Source organism: Herpailurus yagouaroundi, unplaced genomic scaffold, assembly GCF_014898765.1.
Source record: "Herpailurus yagouaroundi ecotype Mexico unplaced genomic scaffold, PumYag 194, whole genome shotgun sequence".
Classification (NCBI taxonomy): Eukaryota; Metazoa; Chordata; class Mammalia; order Carnivora; family Felidae; genus Herpailurus; species Herpailurus yagouaroundi.
Window position 1 is genome coordinate 2339569 of NW_024412425.1, and position 10793 is coordinate 2350361.

Genomic DNA, 10793 nt, shown 5'->3' on the forward strand with positions numbered 1-10793 from the left:
CATGTTAAAGGAAAAACAAAACAAGATGGCAGAAATAATTCAAATATGATACTTACAATAAATACAAAGAGATTAACCTCACTTATTAAAAGACAGAGATTAGGGGCGACTGGGTGACTCAGTCAGTTGAGCGTCCAACTCTTGATATTGGCTCAGGTCATGATCCTGGGGTGGTGGGATTGAGCCCCACATCTGTGAAGCCACTTAAGTCAGTCTCTCTCTCCCCCCCCCCCGCTCTCCCTCCCTTGCCCCTCCCCCACTCACATGCGCACGTGTACTCTCTCTCTCAAAAAATAAATAAATCATCTTAAAAAAATAAAAGAGATTATAGAAAAGGTGAGAAAACAAAACTAGGTATATAGTATTTATAAAAGATAAACATTAAGAGCAGATTGAAAGAAAAATAAAGACTGAAAGTAAAGGAAAAAATGTCCTATGCAAAAAAAAATACTCCACCATAAAGATTTAATAGTGAAGAACGTGTATGGCTTTAATATAGTCTCAAGGTATGTAAAGCACAACTTGAGGGAATTACAAGGGGAAAAATTAACAAGTCTACAATCATAGATTTTTTAACATAAGTCCATAAACTGATAGATTAATTAGAAACAGTAAGAATACATTAAAATTTAACACAACTATCTTGATTTATAAGCTATATTTTGAAAGCTTCTCTGCAAAAATACTTTTTTATACTTCTTCACAAGCAGAAACATAGTATTTCTCCGAAATTGCCCATACTCCAAAGATTAAATATCGTATGGCCCACCTGCTAGACTACAAGATAATTAAATTGGAATAAATAAATAAATAAATAAATAAATAAATAAATAAAGCACATATGTTTGGAGACTCAGAACAATCTTAAAATTTTAATAGGTTAAAAAGCAATGTAAAGGAAATCAGAAAACATTTAAAACTAAAAAGAACTTTATGTCAAAATGGACATCTAAAATTAATAGCTTCAAATACATTAACTACAAAACAAGTTGAAAATAAAGCATTTTTTTATTCAAATAGTTTTTAAAAAGGAAACTCAAAGAAAGAAGAAATGAAATAATAAACATCAGATGTTAATGAAATAATAAGTAGCAAGCAAAAATACTGAAGGTATCATTTACAACAATGCAAACTGGTTTTGAGGGAAAAAATAAACAAAACTTTAATATAATTCATCAAGCAAAAGGAAAGCTATAAAAATTAGGACTATCAGAGATTTAACTAACTGTAGATAGTTACGGGAGGTATTAAGAATCAGTAAATGGAGGGGTGCCTGGGTGGCTCAGTCAGTTGAGTGTCCAGCTCTTGATTTTGGCTCAGGTCATGATCTCACAGTCATGGCATTGAGCCCCTGGTGGGGCTCTGTGCTGGGCATGGAGCCTATTTGGGATTCTTTTTCTCCCTCTCCTTCTGCCTGCTTAACCCTCAAAAAAATCAGTAAATGGATTTAAGGCTAATGTTTTAAATACCTAGGTTAAATGACCAACTTTTTAAAAGTATCAAAAGTTTCTCGAGAAGAAACAAAATCTCAATAGGCCACTAGCCATTGAAGAAAAGTAACAGTAGTTTAAGAACTCTCCAGCCAAACATACCTTGCATAAATGATAAGGTTGGTTTTTTTAGTTTTATTTTTAAGTAATCTCTATACCTAATCTAGTGTTTGAACCCACCCCACAACCCTGAGGTCAAGAGTCGCACACTCCACCAACTGAGCCAGCCAGGTGCCCTGATTATAAGTAAGCTTTTAACCTCCAAGGAAAAGATACTTTCAAATCTTACAAAAATTGTTTCAGTGACTACAAAAAGAAAGCTACTGAATGCACTTTGAGATTACTATAACCATAACAGATACACAAAGAAAACCCAAGGAACAGAAAATTATACACTGATCTCATTTATTATCATATATGCAAAAATCCTAGATAAAATATTAAGAAATAAATTATAGCTGTGAGTTAAAAGAAGGCATACTGTGACAAGGTAGTGTTTATTCCAGAAATGCAAAGATAAATTTAATATCAGGAAATATATCAGCTGAACAAACTACACTATCAGATTAATGAAGACAAATCATGTATTTCAGCAAAAGGAGCAAAAATGGTTGATAAAATTCAAAATTACTTCATGATAAGAGCGGGGAAAGCCCCTTTTGGGTAACTAGAAATAGGGGACAATTTGTTAATTTCATAAAAGCTTAATAAAACCCATTGGAAACATCTTCCTTAATAAGAAAACTCTAGAAGGCACACCAGTAGACATAGAAAAAACATTTGAAACTAGTATTACACTGTATGTTAACTAATGAATTTAAATTAAAACTTTTAAAAAAGAATTTGATAATGTTAAATGCGACTTCCTAATTTGAAAACAAAACAAAAAATTTACCCAACCTGATATAGAAGAGAACATTTTAAACCTGATAAAATATTTCTAACAACAACCCAAAATGTATTACATACTTTAGGATGAAATACTAGAGGTATTTTTTTTTTAAGTTTTATTTTATTTACTTTGAGAGAGAGACAGCGAGCAAGTGAGCTGGGAGGGGCCTGGAGAGGGAGAAGGAGAGAGAGAGAATCCCAAGCAGGCTCCACAAAAATGCCAGCGGGGAGCCTGACGTGGGGCTCTAACTCACGAACAGTGAAATCATGACCTGAGCCAAAAGCTAGAGTTAGAGGCTTAACCGACTGAGCCACCCAGGTGCCCCTAGAGGCATTCACATTAAGTCTGGACACGACAAGTATGGCCCTTAACAGAGCCCACATTCAACTGGAAGTTCTAGTTAAGTGCTAGACTAAGCTAACTTTAAGACCACCAAATTATTCCAGATTAGACAGAAACACTCCCCAGTTCATTTTTTGAAAATAAGCGTTAGTCCTAAATTATGATAAACATAAGTCTTGAAATAGGAAGAAAATCCACATTTACACACCAATTTCTCTTATGTATAAAGATGCAGGGACACCTGGGTGGCTCAGTCCGTTAAGCATCCGACTTCAGCTCAGGTCATGATCTCATAGTTCATGAGTTCCAGCCCTGAGTTGGGCTCTGTGCTGACAGCTCAGTGCCTGGAGCCTGCTTCAGATTCTGTGTCTCCCTCTCTGCCCCTCTCCCACTCATGCTCTGTCTCTGTCTCTTTCTCTCTCTCAAAAATAAATAAAACATTAAAAAAAATAAAGATGCAAAAATTCTAAATGTTATCACATGATGTATAAGTTATTAAAATAACTCATCTAAAAAAATAACTCATCTATGGAGAGGCAGAAAGTTGTAATTTCACATTTTCTTAATGTAGAACTCTTATTACTATATTCTTTCTCAGTTCTTTGTCTACTAGATATATGTATATGTTATATGGATGTGTGTTATAACATATATGTTATTACACACACACATAACTTATTTTTGTTCAGTCTTGGCTGAAGCTGGAGTTGTAAAATATGAGCTTGTAAAAAAGAGTATTGTCAGCAACAAAATTCTGAGCAGAGCAGCAATTTATAAACATTTTTTGCAAAAGCTAGAGACTAAGAATATTAAAATATTGAACTGGAGATAGACAAAAACAAAAAAAGAACTCTAGTTATCAGATTATCAGATATATATATACCCCAGTTATCAGATGATTGTATTCTCCAAACTTTCTGGTGTACTTCTCTACTTAAAGTACCTTGGTTTGTGAGTATAATTTGTCCTGGAAACATGCTTGTAATCCAAAGCACTTGTATATCAAAGTGAATTTCATGAACCATTGGCTCAGTTGTGATCATGTGACATTTGGCATCATGTACTACTTGTATTGCAAGACCGCTCACTTATCAAGTTAAAATTTATTAGAAATGTTTGCTCATCTTGCAGAACACTCGCAGACCAAGTTACTCACAATCCAAGGTTTTACTGCACTGTGATAACATGGGTGAACATTCTCTTGTACACACCTGATCTCCAACAGTTCAGTGTTATTTGCTTAGCAAGAGAGCTGTCAGTCTCCAAGGCTTGCTAACTAGCTGCCTTCTGCAATGGAACTGACCATAACCCAAGTTATAAATAGCTGGATTTTCCTAGATACGCAGAAAGGTTTCACATTTATTATATCCTCAACTTTGCCCTTCAATCAAAATGCTAAAAATTAAATAACTCTGTAATAGTCTTTGTCTTAAAACTTAACACATGGGATATTTAGCTTTCATATTATAGCAAAATAGAATTTCTGTTGTAATAAAGTGTACTTATTTAATATCAGGAAATGATTTATTATTCAATAAGGTAAAGGATAAAAATTATTATGATTATCCCCAAAAGGCATATGATAAAAACTGAGTTGTCCTTTCTAATAAAATTCATATAAAGATAAAAAGGCCACCCTTTACTATGATCAAAGCTGTCTACCAAACCCCACAGGCAATATGCTACTCATTGAAATGCTGAAGCCATTTCCATTTACATCAGAAAAGAGATGAGGACGAGTACACTTATTGCAGCTATTAAACATGGCTTTAGAAATGTAAAGCAATCGATAGGTCTAAAAAATAACTGATGTAGGGGCACCTGGGTGGCTCAGTCGGTTAAGCACCTGACTTCGGCTCAGGTCATGATCTTGCGGTTTGTGAGTTTGACCCCCGCATCGGACTCTGTGCTGACAGCTCAGAGCCTGGAGCCTGCTTCAAATTCTGTGTCTCCCCCTCTCTGTGCTCCTCCCATGCTCATGCTCTGTCTCTCTCTGTCTCTCAATAATAAATAAATGTTAAAAAAAATTTTTTTTAAATACCTGATGTAAACAATGGAAAGGAAGAGTCAGAATTATTTCTATTTAAATCATATATTTGCACATCTGTATAAACCAAGACACTTTAGGAAAATATTCTTTGGTATGATGACTAATTATAAGATACATATATATTTAAGGAGAGCACTTGTTGGGATGAGCAGTGGGTATTATATGTAAATGATGAATTAGTAAATTCTCCTGAAACCATTATTATACTATATGTTAACTAACTTGGATTTAAATAAAGTAAAAAAAAAAAGATACAGATATAAAAATTAACACTTTTCTATATAAGCTATAATCAGTTAAAATGAATTATATATATCTATATATCTATATATATTTAGTTTCAAAGTCATGAAACACAAGTTCTGAACAAGAAAGCAATGAGATCATATGAAATATTACAAAATTTTACTAAAGGGAATATAATAAGATCTGAAAAATCAGTGTGAAAGACCGTGTTTCTTTTTTTTTTTAAGTTTATTTATTTATTTTGAGAGAGAGAGAGAGCGAGCCAGGGAGGGGCTGAGAGAAGGAGAGAGATCCCAGGCAGGCTCTGCACCATCAGTACAGAGCCTGATGTGGGACTCGAACCTGCGAACCATGAGATCATGACCTGAGTGGAAATCAAGAGTTGGACACTTAACCAATGCCCCAGCCATGTTTCTTGTTGGAAAGATTTAATAGAATAAAAATTCAAATAGGGGCGCCTGGGTGGCTCAGTCGGTTAACCATCTGACTTTGGATCAGATCATGTCATGATCTCGCTGTTCATGAGTTCAAGCCCTGTATCAGGCTCTCTGCTGTCAGCACAGAGCCCACTTCAGATCCTCTGCCTCCCTGTCTCTCTGCCCCTCCTGTGCACATGTGCTCACGCTCTCTCTCTCGAAAATAAATGAACATTTAAGAAAAATAAAAATTCAATTAATAATATAAATAGTTGATATAATTCTAAGAAATAGAAGAACAAATACCTGAGATTAGGCACAAAAAGAAAAAAAGCATGGTGGGAGCTTGGATTACCATATTTAAAAATATTGTATATTCTTAAAAATATTGTATATTCTAGTTACTGTAATACTTCAAAATTTAAATTGTGCAAATAAACATTACACATTGCAACTCTTTAGACTATATAAATATACAACAAATGAGTCCAGAAGATGGGGCTAGATCATGTCTTTTGAAAATTGTGTTTTCTTAGATTTGAGATATAACAGACCCTAGATATATCATTAATTGAAAGCAGGTTAGATGGGCTAAATGGGTGATGGGTATTAAGGAGAGACTTGTTATGATGAGCACTGGGTGTTATATGTAAGTGTTGAATCACTAAATTCTACTCCTGAAACAAACAAAAGTAAAAAAAAGAAAGAGAGCAGGTTAGGTCCTGGACAATCTGGGTAAATTATATGGTAGTAAACTCTAATACAGTGGTAGGTTTGATTTCTTAATTATCAGTTAGGATTTTCACATCCCTCTTTGGATTTTTTAAAACATGTTTACTTATTTGAGAGAGAGAGAGAGAGAGAGCACGAGCACAAGCAGGGGAGGAACAGAGAGAGGGAGGGAGACACAGAATCTGAAGTAGGCTCCAGGCTCTGAGCTGTCAGCACAGAGCCCTACAAGGGTCTTGAACCCATGAACCGTTAGATCATTACCTGAGCCAAAGTCAGGCACTTAACTGACTGAGCCACCCAGATGCCCCTACATCTCTTTTTATAAATAAAGATGTAAAAAGTCCTTTACATTGGCCTTTTTTTTTTTTAATGTAGGCTCTATGCCTGATGTGGAACCCAGAGCAGGGCTTGAACCCACAAGCCTGAGATCAAGAGACGCTTAGCTAACTGAGCCACCCACCCAGGTGCCCCTACATTTCTTTTTCAGTAGGCTTCACACCCAATGCAGAGCCCAATGTGGGTCTTGAACTCAGAACTCTGAGATCAAGACCTGAGCTGAGATCAAGAGTCTGATCTTAACTGACTGAGCCATCCAGGTGCCCGCCAAATTGGCTTTTGATGTTAATTATGTACTCTGTATTTTCTTGCTAGGGCTGCCATAACAAGTATCACAGACTGGGTGGCTTAGACAACAGAAATTTATTGTGTCATAGTTATGAGGGCTAGAAGTCTAAGATCAAGGTTTGGTTTCTTCCGAGGCCTCTCTCCTTGCCTTACAGATGGCTGTCTTCTTGTTAGGTCTTCACCTGGTCTTTCATTTGTGCACGTGTATTCCTGGTGTCTTTGTGTGTCTAAATTTCCTCTTTTTATAAAGACATCAGTCAGGTTGGATTAGGATCCACCCTAAGTGACTCATTTTAATTTAATCATCTTTTTTAATAGCCTTATCTCCACAGAGTCACATTTTGAGGTATTGGAGGTTAGGTCCTCAACATGGATTTGGGGGGACATAATTCAAACTATAACATACTCTTTGCCCTATTTAACTATCCAAGTTTTAGTGACCTCTTATATAAGTTGGTAAGCATTCTATTTTTTTCCCAGGCTCTGGAAGAATTTATATAATATGTAAATTATCTATTACTTTCAGTATTGGCATTCTGTGTTCTTAAAAACATCTGGCCTTTTAAGGGGTTAGATTGTTAAATATTTTAATTTTTTTCCTGTTGGTTATGTTTTATTCAGGTTTTCTACTTCTTCCTGAATAAAATTAGGTTATTTTTTTAGAAAATGATTAATTTCATGTAGATCAGTAGTTGCCAACTGGGGGCAATTTTACCCTCCACTCTACTCCAGACCTTTAGGCGATGTCTGGAGACATTCTTATTTGTCAGAATTAGAGGGAAGGGGAGAATACTGACATCTAGTTAGCAGAGGACAGGGAGGCTACTAAACACTGTATACTATACAGGACAGCCCCCTATAACAAAGAGTTATCTGATCCCAATGTCAGCAGTGTGAAAATCCTGCTCTAGACGTTCAAATTTACTTGTATAAAGTAGTGGAATGGTTAAGAAGAATCTCGGTTTATAGAGTTAAATAAAACTCCTCATTTATAATGTCTTTAGTTTTTAATTTTTTTCTTGACCACGCCCATATTCTGACCTCTAGAAAGAACACTTCTGGATTTGGACTAAATCTAAACTTGACTTGATTTAATCTCTATCTTTTATTAATTCATTATCTTCTCTTGTTTTGAAAGTTATTTTATTTGCTTTCTACCTTGTTTTATGCATAGTTTGTTTTTCTGTTTATTAAATTATATCCATGTATCAAAGGATATACATTTTCCTATCAGTACAGATTTGGATCACATTACACACCTTTTGATATGTACTACTCTCAATACCATTCATTACTAAAAATTCTGTATTGTTTACTTTTAGTTTCTTCCTTAAATTACCAAGTTGATAGCGTGGTATTTTGTTTTAGATCAACTTTTTTACTTGATTTATCATCTTATTGCCTTTCTGTCAGAGTTTTTCTTTTGATGTTCAATAAAAGATAAGTGGTTACTGATGACTTTCCTATATTTTTTGTATTAAAGAATGTTTTTATAATGCCCTAATGTTAAGTAAAATCCTGGTAACTGTTTCCTACATTTGTTACAATCATTATAAAGACTCTTTATAATGTAGAATAAAGTATAAACTTAAACTAAGTTTTTCCTCATTATTTACATGAGTATAATTTCATGCTAATATAAATCACTGACATGATAAATAAGAATTAAGATAAATAAAAATTTATTACATATTACATTCATGTGCCCTTTCTCCTGAATGAATTCTCTGATGCCTTCCTATACTTGCTATATTCACAGAGTTCTCATCTGGTAATTCTCTGATGTCCCATAAGAGTTTACTTAGAAGCAAAATACTACATTCATTACAGTACTAGAGATTTTCTTTCTCCAACATGAATTTTCTCATGTCGAATAAGACATGAACCACGGATAAAGGCTTTCCCACATTCTTTACATTCATAGGGTTTCTCACCAGTATGAATTATCTGATGATGAATAAGTTGTGATCCTTGACCAAAAGATTTGCCACATTCCTTACATTCATAAAGTTTTTCACCAGTATGAATTCGTTGATAGTGTGCGAGTTCCCTGTTATGACTAAAGGACTGTCCACATTCCTTACATTCAAAGAGTTTTGCTCTTAAATGAATTTTCTGATGTCCGATAAGATTTGAGTGGTAACGGAAGGCTTTATTACAATTGTTACATTCATAGGGTCTTTCTCCGGTGTGAATTCTCTGATGTTGAATAAGGATTGAGTGGTGATGGAAGGCTTTCCCACATTCACCACATTCATAGGGTCTTTCTCCACTGTGAACTCTCTGATGTCCCTTAAGAATTGAAGTGTTGCTAAAAGCCTTCCCACATTCTTTACATTCATAGTGTTTTTCTTTAGTATGTGTTTTTTCATGTCGAATGAGGGATGAGTGGTAACTGAAAGCTTTTCTACATTCTTTGCATTCATAGGGTTTCTCTCCAGTATGAATTCTCTGGTGTAGAGTAAGGTGTGAGCCACGACTAAAAGCCTTTCCACATTCCTTACATTCATAGGGTCTTTCTCCAGTATGAATTCTCTGATGTCGAATGAGATTTGAGGGGTGGTGGAAAGCTTTCCTACACTCATTACATTCATAGAGTTTGTCTCCATTATGAATTCTCTGATGTCCAGTAAGTTTTGGGAAACTGCTAAAAGCCTTTCCACAATGCTTACATTCATAGCATTTTTCTGTAGTATGTCTTCTCCCATGGTGAATTAGCAGTGAGTGGTAATTGAAGACTTTCCCACATTCTCTGCATTCATAGGGTTTTTGCCTAGTATGATGTATCTGATGTAGACTATAGGATGTTTGTTGACTGAGACTTTGCATATTTTCATGGGTGACTGTCACAGGTTTAAGATATTCTTCTTTATTTCCCTGTTCTGTCTGAAAATGGTGATTATACTTCCAATCATCTTGAAAAATGGAACATCCAAATTCATGGGTTGGAAGTCTTTCCATTACCTTCCACTGAGATGACTTTATTTTATAACTGTCATCATTTGGTGATAACTCCTTTGTTGCACATTGGGATTTCATATCTGAGAAGTAATGAGAAAGAAAGTGTGCATTTTTTTCCAGTTCCTGGAACAACAAAATTTCTGAACAGGAATATGAACACATTACCTATAAGAAATTGATGGCTTGACAAGATCTCAAATATAACTATGGAAGGTGAGCATAGTGTGGACACAGGTGATTAAAGAAGCAGGGTAACTGTTTCTAAAATGTTGCTTCAGATCAGAATTACTGGAAAACTTGTTAAAAACAGAAATGGGGGCGCCTGGGTGGCGCAGTCGGTTGGGCGTCCGACTTCAGCCAGGTCACGATCTCGCAGTCCGTGAGTTCGAGCCCCGCGTCGGGCTCTGGGCTGATGGCTCGGAGCCTGGAGCCTGTTTCCGATTCTGTGTCTCCCTCTCTCTCTGCCCCTCCCCCGTTCATGCTCTGTCTCTCTCTGTCCCCAAAATGAAACGTTGAAAAAAAAAATTAAAAAAAAAAAAAACAAAAACAGAAATCGTACAAGTATCACTTGAAAGCAATTGAATCAAACTACAGGAATAGACCTTAGCTTTAAGAAAAATCTCTACAGGCGCCTGGGTGGCTCAGTCAGTTAAGTGTCCAACTTCGGCTCGGGTCACGATCTCATGGTTTGTGGGTTCGAGCCCGCGTCGGGCTCTGTGCTGACAGCTCGGAGCCTGGAGCCTGCTTCGGATTCTGTGTTTCCCTCTCCCTCTGCTCCTCCCCCGCTCCTGCTCTGTCTCTCCCTCTCCCTCAAAAATAAATTAAAAAACATTAAAAAAAAAAAAAAGAAAAATCTCTAGTGATTCTGATGTAGCCTGAAGTTGGAAAATCATTAAGGTTTTCCTCTGTACTTAGTATAACATTTGAATAACTTACCATTAACTCAAAGGTGATGTCATGATCTGGCCCTGGCTAACATATCATTGAACTATGCTCTTCCCCAGTTCACTATGCTATGTTCCAAGAGCAGATAAAATACT

The 10793-nt window shown here is 35.8% G+C and overlaps 1 protein-coding gene across 1 annotated transcript; it reads right to left on the reverse strand.

The window, feature by feature from the left end:
* Positions 1-8616: 8616 nt before the first annotated feature.
* LOC121011341 (zinc finger protein 420-like) lies at positions 8617-9831 on the reverse strand. The gene has a single exon (XM_040445609.1). The coding sequence runs from the start codon at positions 9829-9831 to the stop codon at positions 8617-8619; it is 1215 nt and encodes a 404-aa protein (XP_040301543.1).
* Positions 9832-10793: the final 962 nt, after the last annotated feature.